The sequence below is a fragment of the Physella acuta genome, unplaced genomic scaffold, assembly GCF_028476545.2.
Source record: "Physella acuta isolate Inbredline_101_S28 unplaced genomic scaffold, ASM2847654v3 ptg000090l, whole genome shotgun sequence".
NCBI classification, from domain to species: domain Eukaryota; kingdom Metazoa; phylum Mollusca; class Gastropoda; family Physidae; genus Physella; species Physella acuta.
In genome coordinates, this window is record NW_026731610.1 from 1,602,541 (window position 1) to 1,622,775 (window position 20,235).

Genomic DNA, 20,235 nt, shown 5'->3' on the forward strand with positions numbered 1-20,235 from the left:
GCTTTATAATAAACAAACCAGCAGAAAAGCAGCTCAAAGTTTCCTAATTTTTATTGATTATAGATGAGTTACAAGGGCAGTGTGAGATCAACACTTATACAACTAAACAAATGAGAGCTGTTTGGACTAACATTCACTCCACATTTTAAGTTTCTACAACTAAAGCAGACATTATTTACTTAAAAAATCATCACTTTTTCCCTAACTACTAGAAATCTAACATTTCTGTTCTACAGATCAACAAAAAAAAAATTTAAAATTCATCCTTAGATATCTCGCATACACAACCTGCTTATAAGCAGGTGAACACTTGGATATAAAAAGATGCTTGAAAGAACAAAAAAAAAGAAACAGTGCTAATAGAAGTACTAATTAGCATGAAGGGAAACAACTAGATAGAACATAAAACACATTTGCAAATATTTTTTACTGTAAATAAAAAAAAAAAATCTTTGAGCCTAGAAAAGATGTAACTGATACATGGTGACATTTTATTTATGATTGATTGGTTTTAGAGATTTCCCTATTCTAAAATCTCAATTTTTAACAAACCAAAGTCTTCATGTTCCAAAATTGCATTACAAATCCAGTATTTTTTTTAAGATGAACTTTTTCAGGTTTACCATGAATATTTTCAAAATGGAGATAACTCTAAAAACAACAAGCATGTATAATTTGTCTGGACGGATTATCTGTATCACATGACTCTTCAAATAAAGTATAAAAAAATATAGATGCCAGGAAAAAAAAAAAGCTCTTTGTGAAAGAGCTTCGTGTTAACATGACAATCATCTCCTGTGTACAATGCATTAACATAATTTATGTTAGTACAGAAAATGTTCTCAAAAGAAAGCAACAACAACAGCTTATTTTGAGAGAGAAAATTTTTAAAAGGTTTGATTCAAAAATTTGAAAATTTAAAAAAAAAATGTGAGTGATGTATGATTTTAAAAAAATATTTTTTTTTGAAATTGAAAATGTCCAAGGCACTGAAACAAAAAATGATTTTCTTGGCATGATAGCACAATGAACTTTTTAAAGCTCTTCCCAGCTTTCACTAGTGAAAGCAAACTGGACCTGCCTCGAAGCCAAACTTCTGCTGGGGTTCACCATAGTCGGTTGGCTGGAAACTTACTATGGGCAGCCTGTCCAGCTTCTTGGTCGAAATTTCAAAAACTGTGAAGCTGTTTTCACCCAATTGCTAAATTGAAAAAAAAAAAACATTTTTAAAAAAATCATCGATGAACATAAATAAGGAAGAAAAAAAACAAGAATTTAATAAACGTTGAATAATGAAAATGGGGTGGCCGAATGATAGGGCATTTGATAGCTAACCCAAAAGTATCAAGTTTGGATCCTGGGCTAGAGTCAGTAGGATGTCCCTCAGCCCACCCATCTATGATGGGTACCTGACTAAAATTAGAATGCTGGGTATAGTACTGATTACACTATCCCTTCTCAGGCCAAGGCCACTGAAACAGGTGAATTCTACTTCATCTGCCCAATGGATTATAAGTTTTGAAACGGTACTTTATAATGAAACATAAAGAATAATATACAGTTGCTGTAATAATGGAAAAAAAAAATGTTATAATTTATTTTAGAAAAACCGAAGCTGTTTCCCAACTCTGTGCTGTTAAAAATCTCAAGTTATAGTTATTAAAATTTATTTTGTTTTCCTTTGCTTTATATGAATATAAACATATATCTTGTTAAAAAGTTAATAAAACATTAAAGTGTATTTTACATTTTATAGTTTTAACTATTTTTCAAAATATAACACTGCTGTGATTCTATTTAGTGATGTTCAAAACAAATATAGCGAATCCAAATTTTCATGTAACCAAAAACAACAAAACAATACCTTGCAGCCATCATCTATGATTTGCTTGGCATCGAATTTTGCTGTGTTAAATTCATAATCATTATCACCAAGTAGAGAGATGGCACTGCTTAAGTCTCCAGTTTTAGAGTTGAACCACGCAGCTGATCCTGAACAGTAGTACGTGAACCTTTGGGTGGCTCTCTCAGACAGCAGACGTAGAAGATTCATTTGAATACTTGAAACATAGCGTATCTAAGGAAAATAAACAGAAGTCGAAATAGTAAATTTGGTTTTAAAATTTAAAGAGTTCATTATTTTATTATCTTTGAATTGTTGAACTATTTTCATTTATTTTATATATGTGAAATTTTCAATGAATGACCTAGTATTAATGTTAAATGTTATTAATCTGGATATGTATTTTTATGTTTATTGTGTTTTATCAGAATGCAGTTTTTAAACAAAATTTTTAACCAAAACACATCTTGATATTAAGTTTTAAATGTTAAAACACTTTGATTTATATTATACTACTACTGTTATGACATTTGTCTGAAAATATTAAAAAAATCTGGCAAATGTTACTGCAGAACTTACAGGGAAGCCGCCTGTCATGTCTTTAAAGAACTGAGCCTTCTTGGTCTTGTCATAAAATCGCTCTGCCACCTAGAGATTTAAAAATATATTGATTTGAAAATATAAAAAAAAAAAAAACTGTGTTTCTGACAATGCAAATTTAAATGTAGGTTACATACTGCTAAATCAAAAAGTTTTTCCATTATTTTCTAAGATTTTAACAAATGTAGTTTTAAAAATTTAGATAAATTACAATCTGCATATATAAAAAGATTCTTAAAAGTTAATAAAAAGTAAATGATAAGGATTGATTCTTAAAGCTTACTTTATCTGAAGTTCGAGCGTTTCTAAATGTAAATGACAATATGAATTATGCTATGTCGATCAGAAAAGTAAAATAATTCTCACAGATTTTGTCTTCTGGGTTGGGTAAACACAGGTCTCAGGTACATCTGTCATGTTACACCAGACCTGAATGGCGTCATCAATGGAGCCCAAGTTGGGATCAACCCAGTACCAACCTGGCAGAGAAACATGGCCAGGTAATTTTTTTAATGTATAATAGATATGAAAGTTTTCTACCCGCTTAAACATACAGCCTTGGACAAGCACTTTTAAATTAATTAACAGATCTAGATATAAAGTAGCAATATAAAATTACTTCACATAGAACAACAGTTTTATAAATTTAACACCAGCCAGCTTTTTCAAACTACTTAACACATAAAATTAATAGATTCATGTTTTTATAATACTTAGCAGATACAATAATACAATATCAATTAGCTGTATCAAATTAATTTAGACCTACATAAAAAAATCACAGACTAACTCATCCAAAGCTAGATCACACAATAAAACAGAAACCATCAATATAGCCAAGCCTACTGACCATTTTCACTTGCTTAAAACTATTTATATAGGTTGGTCTACTGACCGGTTTTGAATAAAGGATGTCCCAGTTTGATTTCTCTGCATGATAGAGCAGGGTTCTCTCTCTTGCCTTCTGGGTACTTGAAGCTTTCAATATCTTTCTTCAGGATATCAATGTGGTTGAGCATGACGCGAGATACCTCTTGAATAACTTCTCCAACCTGTTTGATAAAAATAAAATAAAATTAATTTAATAAATAAATAATAAATAATTTTATAATAATTTAATATTTTTAAATAAGTCAAGAGATAAAAATAAAACCAGATAAAAAATATAGGCCAATAAATATTTTTAATTCAATGTTTAAATGGTGAAAGGAAAAATGCACAATGGTAAACTGGCATTTTCGTTTTTGGAAATTGAGTATTTATAGACATATCACAAAGAATAACCACATGTACATTGTAGCCTTATAAAACATTTTACCATTATACATGAATGAATTTAAGTGTTTAAGGATAATTAGTTTGTATTTGCAAATATTTTAGTTTGCATAGTTTTCAGATTGTGCATTTTTCTGGGAACCTGTTTAAACAAGAGTGTCTGATCTACCTCTTAGAAACAAATTACATTTTCTTTTTACAAACTGATGAGGATAAAAAATGACCTGGATTGCAGCCCCAGTCTCCTGCTTGGAAATCAGTTTGGCTCTCACACTGTCAAGGTCGTCATCAATGTCAGTTGGCTCAGCTGACCTCTTTCTCCTCTTCCTGCGCTTTCTCTTTCTCCTCTCAGATTCAGCCTCGTCCCCTTGTGGCCTGCCAAAACTGCTGGCCAGATTGGTCAAGAACTCTCCGGGTGGTCCTGGTGGGCCTGACTGACCCTGGAGGAATTAATTTGAAATAAAAGTACATTGCTTTTATTCCATTTTTTGCATAGTGTCTAATGGTGAATTAGTACTACTGTATTTTTAACTTGAAGCACTAAACCCTATTGGCGGGTATTTGAGCTATTTTTTTTAAAATTAAATTTGTTTAGGTAAGAAATTTTTATTGAATTTAAGTTTTGAAATTAAAAAACAAGTTAACAGGATTAGAGTTCTTGCATCGCTTTTTTATTTTTTTTTTTATTTTATTGAAACAAGCACAGATTTTGTTTGTAATTGAAAAAGTGGTGAACACACATTGCAGATGAAATATTATCGGTAAAGACTTATAACTGAGTTTGAAGTTAAAAAACAATTAACTGGATGGAAGTTTTTCATAGAGAATTTTGGTCAAGTAAACTCAAAACATTTGGTTTGTAAATCAAATGTATTTAAAACACAACACAGTGCTAAAGACTGCTGCTGTGGAACTTGGCCACTTTGAATGAAAGTTGTAAAAGTGAAAGTCATCTGGTAACATTTGTATCATTAAAAAATGTTACTTTCAGAATGAGCAGGAGATTTTAGAAATTCTGTACTTACAACAGGTCCCATTTCTCCCTTTGGTCCTGTGGTACCCTAAAATACATAAAAAATGTAAAATTTTAGTTTTCTTCAAATAACAAAAGAAATATTTAATTTGGTACTAAATGGTAAAATTTACTTTCATTAACATTATAATAAAATTTCCTAATAAAATAAAAATAACATATATATTGAAATAATCTATTTTTATATATAAAATTTACTTACACTTTCACCTTTAGGCCCTTGTGGACCTTCAGGTCCCTGTGGAAATATAAATATTGAATAAAGTAACGCTTGTTGTTGTTTTGTATAGAAATATAGTATTAAAAAATATATATCTTTCTGTTAATGACAAAATCCTTAACAATAAATGTACATATAAACATGCCTCTTAAATTTATACATATATTTATAAGGTTAGAAATGTAGTTTTTTTTTTAATTTAGTTAATCCTTAATTACCATTGGTCCTGGTGGTCCATCCGCACCTGGTGGGCCTGGTGGGCCATTGTTTCCCTAAAATAAGAAATAAGACAAGTAAGTCACAGTAAAAAATCTTGTACAAATTTAAAGTGTTAAGTAGCACCATACCTTTTTAAAAATAATCTGTTATTATTCTTAGACTCAGTATTACCTTTTCTTTTCTCAAAAAAAAAAACAAAAAAACAACAACAAAAAACAACTCACAATGGGACCAATATCTCCTTTAAGTCCCTCTGGTCCTCTAGGACCTGGTTCTCCTTTAGGACCTGGTTCACCTATTTGACCAATAGGACCTTGATCTCCTCTATTGCCCTAAAATATTTTTCAAAATGTGCACTTGTTTAGAAAAATGTGAAGGCTTTGGCAGTGTGTAATAAACTTATCAGCCTACTCTCCAACCAATTTAGTTTCAAAACAAAAAAATTGAAAATTTGATAAAAGTAGTTTTTAATATCATCAGTGATGATTCTATGGATATTTTAAATTAGGTATTGCTTGAGATTTAAAACTTCTCTATTGTTTAAAATTGCTCAATATAATTCACGACTATATCAATTTTTCTTACATTTCGTACTAAATTCAATTAATATTTTAAAAATTGGTAGAATAGAGAAATGTTCTAACAAGAAAATATACATTAATAATTTATTTATAATTGGCTACTTTGCAAAACCAATGCTCCTTTGTTAAGTCATATCACAATCTGCTTTCAAAATGTAGGCTGTAGGCTTATTATAAAAATAACCAAATCAAAATAAAAACAAAAAAAATTATTAACTAACCTTAACACCCTTAATTCCTTGGCTGCCTTTATTGCCCAATGGTCCTTGAGGTCCCTAAAATATTTACATACATTACAGTATTATAACATTTTCTTCTAAAAACAACTATAACATTTACACCATTAAGATGTTATTGATTTAATAAGTGTCACTCATTAGTTAAAAAGTCCATTGTTTAGAATATCTATCTAACACCACACTCATTGTCAGAGACGCAAAACCTGAGGTATAAACCCAGATCAGATATAAAAAGCATCATGTTGATTATATATCTGATTAATTAAGGTAATAAATTAATTACTGTAGGGCCCTGGTTGCCTGGTGTTCCTGATGGACCTGGTACTCCAGTCTCACCCTGTCAATACATTAAATTATATTTAGTAACATCAAATGGATGAATCTAATTTAGTAATATAAAAATATATAAAACAAAATTATATATATATATATATATATATATATATATATATATATATATATATATATATATATATATATATATATATATATATATATATATATATATATATATATACACATACATACATATATATATATATATATATATACATATATATATATATATATATATATACATACATATATATATCACTATAAAATATTGTATACAGGTAATATCAATAAATATATTACCACTGGTCCTGGCTGGCCTGGAGGTCCCTGTGGCCCTTGTTGGCCAGGTACACCCTAAAATTAATTGGTAAATATTTAATAGAACAAGTTATGCAGATTACAAAAAAAAATGAATACATAAAAAGGTATCATTAAGCATTTTTGTAGTATGGGCTTTTTTCAATACAGTTTGTGAAATAGTGTTGTTATTTTAATTTTTTACTCCGATCAAAATTATACTGATTCCGGCCTGCATAAAATAGAAGAAAACAAAAATACATTTTCAGGGGAGACAACACTTACTGGTGCTCCGGGTTGTCCTCTCTCTCCTCTGTTGCCTGTAAGACCTCTCTCACCTTTGTTACCTGGTGACCCACTGGAGCCTGGTAAACCAGGTGGGCCCATTTCACCCTGTCAATTATTTAGAATATATGTTAAGTTTAGTAAAGTTCCCTATTTGGAACATGGGTCTAATGGGTCAGAAAAAAATGCAGGGTAAACAATTGGCCAATGTTTAACCTATGCCACTGACACAAGCTGAACTTAAGAAATAGGACTTAGAAAATCTACATACTAGCTAACACATAACCAAAATATTTTGAACATGAATAGCTTGAATTTCTTTACATGTATATATAACAGCATTAAATGTAGGCCTTCAGAAAATATTATGTAACACATTAGGTCTCTGTACAATACAACAAAGTTTGCACATGCAGGTTAACAATTACCTGTTGTCCTGTGGTACCTGGCAAGCCTGGCTCACCTGGTGGCCCAACTGGTCCCTGTAATTACACATTAATTAATCTTACTTCATGACACATACTTGTATCAATGATTTAATTATTGTCATTTTTCTTCATTACTAAAATAAATGACTATTATAGTAATATTTTTATCTGATTTATTTATAGCCTACTTTAAAACACATGTGAAAGTTAAGAAAAAAATAAAATGTGAAAGTTTAATTAACATTGCAAAAATATCATTTAAAGAGATATTAAATCTGCAGATGGGCAAAAGTTAAAAATAAATAAATGAGTAGCCAGATAAATTGGTGGACTCACCTCAGCGCCAGGTACACCAGGTTCTCCATCTTTGCCAGGTGGTCCATCATCTCCCTAGTTACACAGTAAACAAAGTTCAGATTTTTTAAAAAATGTAGGTATACATTATTTTTGGAAAAGTATTGGCAGTACAGAAAAAATTTAACTCAATGACTATATTAAACAATCTTACATGATATATTTTGCCATAATAACATAGATAGTATGAAAAAGTCTTTAATGTCAATGTTAATAAATTATTAAAATAGGACTCATATTAATTTAATTTGTTAAACTAAGCAAGTGTGATATCACACTTCAGCAATTTAAAAAGTAAGTTTCATAAATAAATTTTTAGCTGGTTTTTTTTTTTATTTTAAAAATGTATTTTTGTAAATTATAAAATTCTAACATAAAATTTCAGAAAAAAATATCTGTTTAAAAAAAGGTTGAAATTCTAGGTTGTAGGTGATGTAGGATGAATTAGGATGAATGTAACATCAGTTTAGGGGTTCTGAATTTTCGTGCAGAAGTGTTGTAAGACCCCTAGTCTGTTTGTATTTATAGAGATACATTTCCCATCAACCCACAAACTCTCATAGATTTCTTTAACCATGGCTGACCTTTTGACCACTCTCTCCAGTCTCTCCAGCTGGTCCAGGAGGTCCCATTATGCCCTGTGAAAGTTTTTAAGAATTTAAGAAAAAAATATGAAACAATTTAAACATTTTATTTAATTACATCAACTTACCTTAGTCCTAGATTAATAGATTTATACTATAAATATTTTGAAAACTTATTTCCAACTAAAACACTTAGCATATTATTGTTACATTACTTAAATAGACACAGTTATTGGAGTTAATCTTAGTAACTTATTTACAGAGAGCTCAGACGACACATCCTTTCTCTGACTCTACCTTTCCTTAACTAACTCAATGTAAACATCATGGAAGATACAAGGGACGTAACCATGATATGCATAATATAAGGGACGTAAGGATAACTATCAAGACATAACGTAATTTGTAAAGTAATATATTTCCTAAACCGGGGCAATGTCAGTTATATGCTGCTTAATAAACACACAAGTTATGGTCCTTTACAGATGGGGTTTTCACGGAGGCCAGTGCAGGGCCTGGCTGGGACAGCTAGTATTAAATAAAGCTTAACAACAGAAGACTGAGAACGATTTAATCTTAAAATTGTCAACTTTTATAAATACCTCAACCAAGTTTATAGGCATATTTTGGTAATAAATATAGTCTTTCATACAAATTTTACAAATTTACTAAAAATGTAATTTACTAATGATAAAAGTGATATAACATCTATAATAAATTACCATTTCTCCCTTTTCTCCGTCCTCTCCCCTCTCTCCCCTAGGGCCAGGATCACCTGCAAGTCCAGGTCGTCCTTCATCACCTTTGGGTCCCTGTACACCTGGTCCACCCTGAAAGTATCGCATTCCACACTTTTAATGTTGAAATGGTTATAAGACTAAAAATATTTTAAAAACTGCTAAACTGTTGTAATGAATAACTGTGAAAAGGGATGGCATGGTCTAGTGGTAGAGAGCTAGATTGCTAACCCAAGAGTCTCGAGTTTGAATCCAGGTTCAAATAAGTGGAACGTCCCTGAGTTCCAACTCTGATGGGTACCTAACCCACATTATGCAAACAAAGACAGCTGGACATAGTGCTGACGACGCTATCACTTCATGTGCCGAGGTCTCTAAAGCAGATGAACTCTACTTCACCTCCCCCAAAGTGTCTTGGGCACGAACGGGAAATGATGATGATGAAACTTTGAAAACGACTTAAAATAAGAAGTGTTTCAGCCACAGGTCTTCTTAAGAGCAATCAACATATTTATTTTTAACTTTACTTAATGTACGCATATTCAAGAACTTTATAGCTGTGGTAAAAAAATCTTATATTGTAAGGACAACTACAAATAGGTAGTGTTTCATTTACAGGTCTTCTTCAGAACTATTGACATTTTTATTTTAAAATTTTATTTTATTATAGATATTAAAAATTATATTAATGTTAGAACTAATTCATATTGTGGGGGAAAACTAAAAATACGTAGCATTTTAACCATAGTTCTTCTTCAGAATAATTGAAATATTTATTTTAAACTTGACTCACTGGAGGGCCATCAGTTCCTGGTGTTCCTGGTGGGCCGGGTGGGCCGTAATCTCCCTTAGGACCTAGTGCACCATCAGCACCTAGGTTTCCTGGCTCACCGGGAGATCCCTAAGGAAGAATTTAAATTTTACAAATAAACTTTTGATGTTTATTTAAGAATTGAATTACACAAACTTGAAACGGAATAAAAAGCTAAATATGTGATCACAGTGGAAATAACTTAAATGTTGATATATGAATAGAATAATATAAACTTGAAATAGAATTGTAAGCTAAGTAAGTGATCACAATGAAAAATTTTAATTTTACAAATAAATATTGGTTGTTTTATAAGAATAGAAAAACACAAACTTGAAATGGAATAAAAAGCTAAATATTGGATCACAATGAAAATTTAAATTTTAGAAATAAATGTTGATGTATAAATAGAGTAATACAAACTTGAATTAAAATTGTAAGCTAAGTAAGTGATCACAATGAAAATTTTAAATTTTACAAATAAATATTTGTTGTTATATAAGAATAGGAAAACGCAAACTTGAAATGGAACAAAAAAACAAATATTGGATCACAAATTTTAAAAGAAATGAAGATAAATAACAAATAACAAATACAAAATAGAAAGAAAGAAAAAAACTAAATAAAATTAAAATAACCTATTGAGCAATATACGAATAAAATTTAAATAGTTAGACCAATAAATTTTGTAATCTTTATAATTAAAAAACGACAGTAAAGTAATGAACATTACAGATAAATTTACACACACAATCTGTAGGTTTCAATTAAAATAATACAATAACAACATATTCTACACATATCCTTGCACTTACAGAACTTCCTGGAATGCCAGGGCTGCCCATAGGTCCTGGTGCTCCTGGTGGTCCCTGTAGTAAAGAAATTATTTTAAAGTCAGCTGTTACAATATATAATATATGTGAAATCATTATATTATTACACAATATCTGACTTCCTGTTTAACTAAAATAGTATTTTGCTAGAAAAAGTTTTTTAAAGCAAATAACCATTTTTGCTATTTTAAAAAGTTTATGAAGGAAAATAGTTGCGTTGTTAAATTTTAAGATTTAAATCATTTAATTTGTTTGGAATTGGTAGGTTTAGTTTAGGTTAGCCTGTTATCCAGCTGAAGTATTGCATGCTGACAAAATGTTCCCAGGCAACAATTTTGATTTAAACTCTACATCTCCTTCCAGTGGTAACAATTCTGTCTTGTCTCATCCTCCTATTCACATTTCCAGGTTTTTCTGCCCTCTTATGATTTTGTCCATGTATTCCATCTGACAGCCTGACTTGATGTTCTGTTCACAGGTTGTTTTTTTTTTTTGTGTGTAGTCTAACCATAGCCCTTTTTTGGCAGGATTTCAGCAGATAATTCATTTTTGTTTTGTTGCTGCCATAGTTCTCCATATGTTATGATGTTCAGCAAAAATATCCAAGTATTCTTGTAAGACACATGTGTATAAATACCAGCAAGTTCTGTTCATCTGTTGTGTGACACCATGGCTAAACTCCATCAAGAATAACTGGCTAAAAACCCATAATTTAATCCCAAGAGATAGGTCATTGCAGCCCCTCATATTTTTAGCAGGAACGAATTAATTAAATCATTATTTCTGGTGGAAAAAATAGATCCAATTTTTTAAATACATTTCTTTAAATATTTCTATCATGTCATATAAAAGAAAAAAAAACAAAAAAAAAACCAATAATTTAGTAGTGTTTTAAGACTTTACCCCAGTTATTTGAGTACCTGTTTTCCTGGTTCTCCTGCAGTTCCTTTATCACCTGATGGCCCTGGAATTCCCTGTAATCCCGGCAAGCCCATAGGTCCCAATAATCCACGGGGGCCTTCAGAGCCCTATACAATAAAACAAGAAACCTTTTAAAAGCTTATAAAACAATGTGCCTTTATGACAGAGGGGTAGTGAGGGGGGGACATGGGTACATATGTCCCCGGGCGCCGACCTTAGGGGTGCCAAAATGGGTTGGAAAAACAAATTATAAATAGTTTGAGGGGGGTGCAAATCGAAATTTTGAGGGGGGGTGTAAATTGAAAGTTTGAGGGGGGGGGGGGGGGAGTGCAAATTGAAAATTTGCTCCTGATGGGGGCGCCAAATTGAAAGTTTGTCCCAGGGCTCCGGGAAGGGTCACTATGCCTCTGCTTTACGATACTAACAAAAGAAAATGCTGATAAGCTTTCAGAATTGACATTTATGACATTTAATGATGAAAATTTACCTTCATTCCAGGTATACCTTGTTCACCTCTAGGGCCAGGGTCACCACCAGGTCCCTGAGGAAAATAAAATCAAACATGAATAAACACTTTACCGACCAAATTTAATCTGTGAAGTATGTTATAGCCAGTTACTTGTGGAACTTATACCAACTAGCAAATGTTTATCAGGAATAGTAATTTGGTAAATTATGTATATAACAGGACCAGTAAATGCAACAAGAAGCAAAGACTTTAATTAAGATCAGTAATTCATACAAGGGATAGTAACTCATACCAGGAACAATAACTCATAGTAGGAAAAGAAACTCAAACCAAGAATAGTAACTCATACCAGGAACAGGAACTCATTCCAGGAACAGTAATTCATTCCAGGAACAGTAACTCATTCCAGGAACAGTAACTCATTCCAGGAACAGTAACTCATACGAAGAACAGTAACTTAATATAAATTATTAAATAAATTCTATTCATGATTAAATAAAAACAGAGGGAAAAACACTGGACTATATAAAAAGAATTAAACTTACTGGTGGGCCCTGCGGTCCTTGAATTCCTACTGGACCCTGTGGTCCTGGTGGTCCCTAAATTACAAGTTAATTACAATCAATTATTACAATGCAGGTATATTGACTATATTTGAAAACATTCTTTCCGGCAAAAAAACAGAAGAATTTTTTATGAAAATATATCTACTATCTGATAAACGAATAACAGATCAATAATTAAAATGAATAAAATATTAATAAAAACACTTAAGTTGAATAAAATTTGTTCTTTTTTTAAATAAGTGTATATAAATCTATATATCTATATCTATATATATATATCTATATCTATTTATATATATATATATATATATATATATATATATATATATATATATATATATATATATATATATATATATATATACATGTCAACTACATGTACATGATTATAAAAACTATGTAAATAAAAACACCACATACATCAGCTCCATCTTGTCCTCTTTCTCCCCTTTCACCTGGAGGTCCTTGGTCTCCCTAAAAAAAACAAGACAAAGAATTACATTCTGTTTGGTGTACAATAAACACCCTATGGTACATAAACCTTAGGGTGGTGTTATTTGTGTTATAACCTTAAGTTGTAAGAACTAAAACAGATACCTTGTCTCCGTTCATGCCTGGTGGCCCCACAGGTCCAGAAGGTCCACGGTAACCCTGAAAAAGTTAGCGGTCATGATTTGTAAGGCTCATTAGCATTAATTCTAAACAGGTGAATAGTAAATAATCAATGATAACTTACTGATAATGTTATTTAAATATTTATTAATTTGTATTGCTTTCTACACTGATGAAAATTTTAAAATTCATTTATTTTTCCATTATATAATCTAGATTAGAATTATATATTTATTAATTTTTATTGTTTCTACACTAATGAAATTTTTTTTTTTTTTACACAATATAATCTAGATATTCTATGTAGTTTAGAGAGTATTATTTTGGGGTGAACACATGAGTTATACATATTTGTAAACAACAAAGATATGAGGGTGGAATATGTCTAAGGCTTACCCTTGGTCCAGGTCCTCCCATTGGTCCTGGCTGACCCTGAGGTCCTTCAGGTCCCTGAAATTAATTAAATTCATAAACATATTTTTGCTGTTATAAGAGTTTACTAAGTATTATGTGTAGTTGGTATATCAATAATCTTCTTTTATATATCAGACACATTTCTTTAGGTATATCGTTTTAGCTTCATGATTCAGAATACTCAGCTTCAGGTTAGATAAAACACAATTTACGGAAAATTAAAAACCACTACTAGTCAGATATACTGCTAGTAAAATAAAAATTATTTTTTAAAATTTAAAATAAACAAGTAAAATAAAATTTAACATGTCCTAGTTTATTTGCTTTTCTTTGGTAAGTCTAATACTCATGTTCCAAATTAATTTCTACTAATTTTAATATTAATCCTTTAATTAATTTCCATCTGGAATATTTTTTATTATACTGCAATATTTAAGACAAATAATAGTTTAAATTTGTATTTCCAATCCATACTTACTTGATTTCCTTTCTCTCCTCTTTTGCCCATTTCTCCAGGTAATCCTGGTGGGCCCTGCAGAATAAAATAATTGGAAATATTTTCTAATATGGTGAATCAATTGAAAAATATCAGGATAAAATAATTTTCTAAGTTTCAATAAAATGAGGTGCAGGTGTTGAGTATTAAAATATTGACTTGGAGAGGAAATGAGAGAGAAATGAGTGACTAGCATTAGAGATTAAATGTAAGCCTCTTCTAAATTAAAGTTTAGCAAAGTTTCATGAATTAAAAAAAAAATTACAGAAGCTCCACTTGGTCCAGAAGCACCTGTTGGTCCTTGTGATCCTTTTTCTCCCTAAAAAAACAAACAAACCAATGATAACATCATTTAACAAACATCTATAATGATGTATTATGGTATCCTTATTTAACATTTATTTAAATTTTTAAATAAAGAAATAATAGTTTACTCATTTAGCATTCATTTTTAAATAATGTTATGTTAACAAACAAATCTAACTGATAAAATTGGTAAAATTAATAATATTTAACAAACATTTCTACATGAGTAGGCCCTATATATGATAAAATCAAGTTATCTGAAATAATAGCTAATCTGCTTGACTATTTCAAAATGAAAGGCAATTCAATGCATCAGTCATTAACACATGCAAATCAAATGGAAGGACTATTAATAATGAACTACTGAAAACTAAAATTTGAGCTCTGGATGTTCAAAGTCACTAATTATCTTCGATTTACCTTACAGGCTATATTCAGATTTATATAATGTTACACCTACTTTTACTTCTACATTTGAACATACAAATCATATAATAAGATACAATTTTAAAAAAAATGAAACAATTAATAAGATTGAGAGATTACTTACAGGGGCTCCAACACTACCTTCAGGTCCTTGAATGCCAGGTACACCATCTTTACCCTTAGAGATTTAAAAATAATTTGATGTACACAACTCCATTAATCAAAACTACGATGACGTTAGGTAAATGAATTGTTTTCATTACAAAGCATTAAAAAAACTTGGTTTATGAGGTGTTTGTGTTAAAAATGCATGATTTATAGTGAAGTGTTTCCAATTCATGTTTTAAGAATTCCTTTATGTAAAGCACCAACAGGTTATGAAACTTAGGGTAAAGGCAGTGAAGCCAGCTAATTAATATAGTAGTTTAAAATTGATTGTTTAAGAACATTGTCTAAAGATGATAAAAAATCCTTTTTGAAAATCAATCCTTGGGAACTAAAGAAATAAGTGAGGGTTTCAATTTTAAAGACATTTTAAAATTATTTTGATAAATATTTGTAGGAAATAAAATTTGAACTTCTTATCAAGTTTCAATGGATAGAACCCATATTTTACTTACAGGGGGTCCAGGGTAGCCTCTGTCACCTGGGCTACCAACTGGTCCAAGAGGTCCTGGGGCCCCAATGCCACCTGCGGGTCCAGCAGGTCCCTACGCAATAAAAACAAAACAAAATGTTAAACATATTGTCAGGTACCTTCTGGGTGGAGAAGATAAAACTACTTGACACAATTAAAACAAAATGTTCAAACATAATAGTGGAAAAGTACTATTTCACAAAAATAAAATGCATTTATAAAAAAAAATATTATCATGAAATATTTTAAAAATTTCCTTAAAACTAAACAGATTTTAAATGCATATAAAAAATAGAAACAAAACACCATACACAACAAAACAGAAATAAAATATAAATAAAGTTAACTTACAGGTGGACCAGTTTTTCCTGTAGCACCTGGTACTCCAGTATCACCTGGTGGGCCCTAAAAAATGACAAAATTTATACAATGAAAAAATATTCCAATGTCGTTTAGTAAAATTTAGTCTACAGCAATGAAGAACAGTACAACACTACATTAAAACAATCTCTTAAAAAGGCCATACGTCCGAAAATAGATCTTTCTAAAATATATTGTTGTGTTTATTACTTTGCTATTCATAATTTGATTTAATTCCTATCATGTTTTTATTTATTTTCTTAAATCTTGCTTTTAACAATAATATCTTTGGCTAGCTAGGGTGGATGCGCATTTCATTAGAAAACAATCCACTCACTAGTAATAATCAAGTTTAAAATGCATTTTCTATTTTAATTTAATGTGTATTAATAAGAAAAGGAAGCAATATAAATAAATATAAATATATAAATGATATAAAAATGATTGTTTTCATACTTACAGGATTGCCTGGTGCACCTCTATCTCCAGAAGCACCACTTTCTCCAGGGGGGCCCTGGAATTAAATTACATGTATTGAAATATTATTTCCCTTAATTATTACAAATTAGGGCTTATGTATTGCATGCACAAGTGAAAAATAAACCTATTTATTATAGTTTTTTAACTTAAAACCTGCTAATTTTATAACTTTAATTTAACAACGGTTCTAGTGTTGAAATATTATTGTCATTAGAGTAGCTTAATTTATTTTATGTAATTTACAGACAAATCATAATATTAGTGGCAAAGGGAAATAAGAATCATATACTTACAGAAGGTCCCATAACTCCTACAGGACCTGGCTGTCCAGGGCTACCAGGTATACCCTAAAAGTAAAAAAAAAACATTTTGAAGGACAAGTTTAACACATGGTGAATTATTAAATGCTAAAAAATTATTAGAGTCAATAGGCTACAAATTAAAATTGTTTGAATGTGCAGTAATTACAAAATATTTGAGCAGGACCTACTTAGGATTTCTAGGTATTATTTCTATCCAATTATGAAGGACTAATTACCACAAAAAAGGGGCATATAACTTCATATTTATTTATTGAATTAATGATTTTCATAGAAATGTCCTTTCTTGATCTCTAATGACTTTATTTATAAAAGTTTGTACATAGACTTTGTATTGTTTGTTAGCAACTACTATATAGCAGTCATCCAGTTAAAAACTTTATATCTGTTTCCCATTGGCAATTCGTATTTTTTTTTGACTTCATAAAATATTTGAAAGAAAAGTATTGAAAATAAAATGTTAACAACTGTTTTGAAAATCAGCTTTATTTTTTTTTTAACTTTCCAAGTAGGTCAAATAAATCAGTTTTGAAATACCATCTCAAATACCGAGTCTGGGAACCTGTTTTATAGTTTCAAAGTTCCTACATCTTGTAGTTTTAACAAAAGTTAAAGTTTTTAAATAACTCACAGGTTCACCACGATCACCAGATGGGCCAGGTTGTCCATCATTGCCAGGTACACCCTGCAAGTAAGGTAAAAAAAAAGCTACATAAATTTTAAAAATACTTTACATTAGAAAAGCTATTTTTAAACATTTGATCTGCTATAACAGAACAATCTTAAAAAAAAAATCTCATCATAATTACATTAGGTCCAGGGGGGCCCATTATTCCTGGTGGGCCTGGGGGTCCTTGGATACCCTGCTCTCCAGCAAATCCTGGGGGTCCTTGTGTGCCGGGATCACCTTTACTTCCTGGTGGCCCTGGGATTCCTTGTTTTCCCCTCTCACCTCGCTGACCCTATTAAACAAAATATAAAACAAATTATAACATTGAATTTTTTTTAATATGATCCTAATAGGACAAAATATAACACCAGTTATAAAATTGAATTTTATTTAGTATGGCCAAAATATAAAACGTATAGAACATATACAATTGAATTTTATTTAGTATGACCCTAATAGAACAAAATATAAAACCAGTTATAAGATTGAATTTTTATTTAGTATGACCCTAATAGAACAAAATATAAAACCAGTTATAAGATTGAATTATATTTAGTATGACCCTAATAGAACAAAATATAAAGCCAGTTATAAAATTGAATTTTATTTAGCATACCATGAATAACTACATTTAAAATGGTTGTTAAAAACAGCCATGTGTTTTGATTTAAAAAATTAAAAGTGTTCTACAATATACAGCAGTAACAGCTTATAACAGTAAGAAAGATAACATTGTATTTCAGTTAATAATTTATTAATAGTAACGTAGATATAGAAATATTAAAAAAAACTTACCCTGACACCAGCTTCTCCTTGTTCACCAGCTGGACCAATCAATCCCTAGAAATACAGAAGCAATTTAAATGTATATTTTATTTAACTCTTACATTTAACTACAGGGAAAAGTAACTGTTTAATGAAGAGAGTACATACATCTGACAGATTTATAAAAAGAATTGGCGTTTATATATTATATTGTGAATCCTGAATGAGTACTACTATCCCCAAATAAATTATAATAGCAATAGATTTAAAATACATGAACAGAGTGGTGTATAAATAACTCAATAAACTATAAATAAATCATATGATTTAGAGTTTTCATAAAACTATATGGCCAACATAAAAATTAAATGTTATATTCTTGAAAACTTACATCATCTTTTAATAGAGTTTATAATGTGTATGTGTATGATAAATAACAGTCATAATTGTAAATTTATATTTTTTTTTGTTTTAAAGACTAAGCCACAGTCATTATAACAAGAAGCAAGTTGTTTTAAAGCTTTGATTTTCATGTATGTATTTATAGGCCTACTTATAAAAAAAAAAAAAAAATTTTTAGAAATTTGGTTAACATAATAGAAGTTAGTAGTAAGCTAATGAGTGTATATACTAAAACTGATTTGAAAAAGACTAAATATTGCACATTTTTATTTTTAATAAAAATAAATTTCAATTTTTTTTTGTTTGTAATTTTAAGGCTAGTAACACTGATTATATTCTAAATTCAGGACCCACATTAATGGTGTCAATACAGCTAATACATTTACTTTTTCTAAAATGAGCCCCACAGGTATATTTTAAAACACAGTTATAATTTTACATGGATTAACTTACTGGTTTTCCTCTTAAGCCTCTTCGTCCTCGCCTTCCTAAGCGCCCTTGATCTCCCTAAATTTAAATAAAATATGTATGTGAATTGCTATAAACATCATTAGAAAAATCTAATAAAACATGCTCATGGCAAATTATAAAAAATGTTTCTTAAGATCTTTGTCATTGATATATATATAGCTTTCAGTATAATTTACATTTAAAATACACTTTAAAATTTGTATCATAAGTAAACCAAAGTATTCACCCATCTATCAATAACTATTATTGTTTAGGCTAAAATAAAACTATAACTAGTCTCATTTAGAATATTTATCTCATTAAACATTGACTTAGATACAATTATGGGTAGCTTACCTTTGGTCCTGGTGCTCCAGGATACCCAGGGAACCCAGGTACACCCACACGCCCCTAAAAACAAGACACATATTAGAGTTATCCAAAATAATTTAAGTAATAATTCTGTTGATACATTTCTGATAGTTATTCAGAATATAAAATATTTTACATCAAATGTGTTAATTTTATTTTCAAAAACCAATATTCAAGACATTAAACCTTCCAAATTTTATAATTTCAGGGTCTTGTAATTTGAATGTAAAGAACTAATTTTAAAAATTATATTCATAATCTTTGAATGTAAATGTATTCATTCATTTACGCAACAGTTTTAGTAGTATACAAATCTGAAGGTCTTATATGTTAATGTATTACTGAAATGTTAAAGTTTTTTATAGAACATATAAGTGAACAGATTTGAAGAGCTGATACCTTTTCACCTGCAGGTCCTGCTGAGCCGGCCTCACCTGGTGGACCATATTCACCCTAAAATTAAAAAAAAATCTCCTTACAATTATGGTGCTGGAATAATTAAATGGCTTAAGTAATTAATAGGAGTAACACATTTTTAATTACATCTAACATGGTTACTAAATATTTACATCAGTTAGAATGATAAGATAGAAATTCTCCAAGATTATTTTTATAATATATAAAAAATAAGTAAAATTACCTTTGGTCCTTCAATGCCTTCAGGTCCTGGCAATCCATTCAGACCTCTCAGACCTTTCTCTCCTTTTTCTCCAATATCACCAGGCATCCCATCATTTCCAGTGATTCCCTGCAAGATTTAACATGAATATTTAAAACAATACATCAGTCATTGCGATTGTTCTTTTAGAAAAATATATTTTACTGAAATTATTCTTTTTAATTATTGTCTTAATTAAATTAAAATACTTTATGAAAATATCAAGCCAAACAAAA

The 20,235-nt window shown here is 30.0% G+C and overlaps 1 protein-coding gene across 1 annotated transcript in view; it reads right to left on the bottom strand.

The window, feature by feature from the left end:
* Positions 1-33: 33 nt before the first annotated feature.
* LOC131928094 (collagen alpha-1(I) chain) overlaps positions 34-20,235 on the bottom strand; it is a 64,179-nt gene continuing 43,977 nt past the window's right edge. Inside the window, exons 22-61 of the mRNA XM_059284015.1 lie at positions 19,982-20,089; positions 19,741-19,794; positions 19,327-19,380; positions 18,973-19,026; positions 18,148-18,192; positions 17,492-17,644; positions 17,314-17,367; positions 16,656-16,709; positions 16,343-16,396; positions 15,874-15,927; positions 15,506-15,595; positions 15,010-15,063; positions 14,419-14,472; positions 14,136-14,189; positions 13,640-13,693; positions 13,229-13,282; positions 13,052-13,105; positions 12,611-12,664; positions 12,084-12,137; positions 11,596-11,703; positions 10,658-10,711; positions 9,825-9,932; positions 9,017-9,124; positions 8,295-8,348; positions 7,693-7,746; positions 7,357-7,410; positions 6,929-7,036; positions 6,647-6,700; positions 6,294-6,347; positions 5,993-6,046; positions 5,415-5,522; positions 5,190-5,243; positions 4,954-4,989; positions 4,744-4,779; positions 3,943-4,158; positions 3,339-3,495; positions 2,810-2,922; positions 2,423-2,491; positions 1,865-2,077; positions 34-1,201 (exon numbers count right to left, since the gene is read on the bottom strand). Of these exons, the coding sequence (XP_059139998.1) occupies positions 1,058-1,201; positions 1,865-2,077; positions 2,423-2,491; positions 2,810-2,922; positions 3,339-3,495; positions 3,943-4,158; positions 4,744-4,779; positions 4,954-4,989; positions 5,190-5,243; positions 5,415-5,522; positions 5,993-6,046; positions 6,294-6,347; positions 6,647-6,700; positions 6,929-7,036; positions 7,357-7,410; positions 7,693-7,746; positions 8,295-8,348; positions 9,017-9,124; positions 9,825-9,932; positions 10,658-10,711; positions 11,596-11,703; positions 12,084-12,137; positions 12,611-12,664; positions 13,052-13,105; positions 13,229-13,282; positions 13,640-13,693; positions 14,136-14,189; positions 14,419-14,472; positions 15,010-15,063; positions 15,506-15,595; positions 15,874-15,927; positions 16,343-16,396; positions 16,656-16,709; positions 17,314-17,367; positions 17,492-17,644; positions 18,148-18,192; positions 18,973-19,026; positions 19,327-19,380; positions 19,741-19,794; positions 19,982-20,089 (3,162 nt within the window). The 3' untranslated portion in view covers positions 34-1,057. The remainder of the gene's footprint in view (positions 1,202-1,864; positions 2,078-2,422; positions 2,492-2,809; positions 2,923-3,338; positions 3,496-3,942; positions 4,159-4,743; positions 4,780-4,953; positions 4,990-5,189; positions 5,244-5,414; positions 5,523-5,992; positions 6,047-6,293; positions 6,348-6,646; positions 6,701-6,928; positions 7,037-7,356; positions 7,411-7,692; positions 7,747-8,294; positions 8,349-9,016; positions 9,125-9,824; positions 9,933-10,657; positions 10,712-11,595; positions 11,704-12,083; positions 12,138-12,610; positions 12,665-13,051; positions 13,106-13,228; positions 13,283-13,639; positions 13,694-14,135; positions 14,190-14,418; positions 14,473-15,009; positions 15,064-15,505; positions 15,596-15,873; positions 15,928-16,342; positions 16,397-16,655; positions 16,710-17,313; positions 17,368-17,491; positions 17,645-18,147; positions 18,193-18,972; positions 19,027-19,326; positions 19,381-19,740; positions 19,795-19,981; positions 20,090-20,235) is intronic.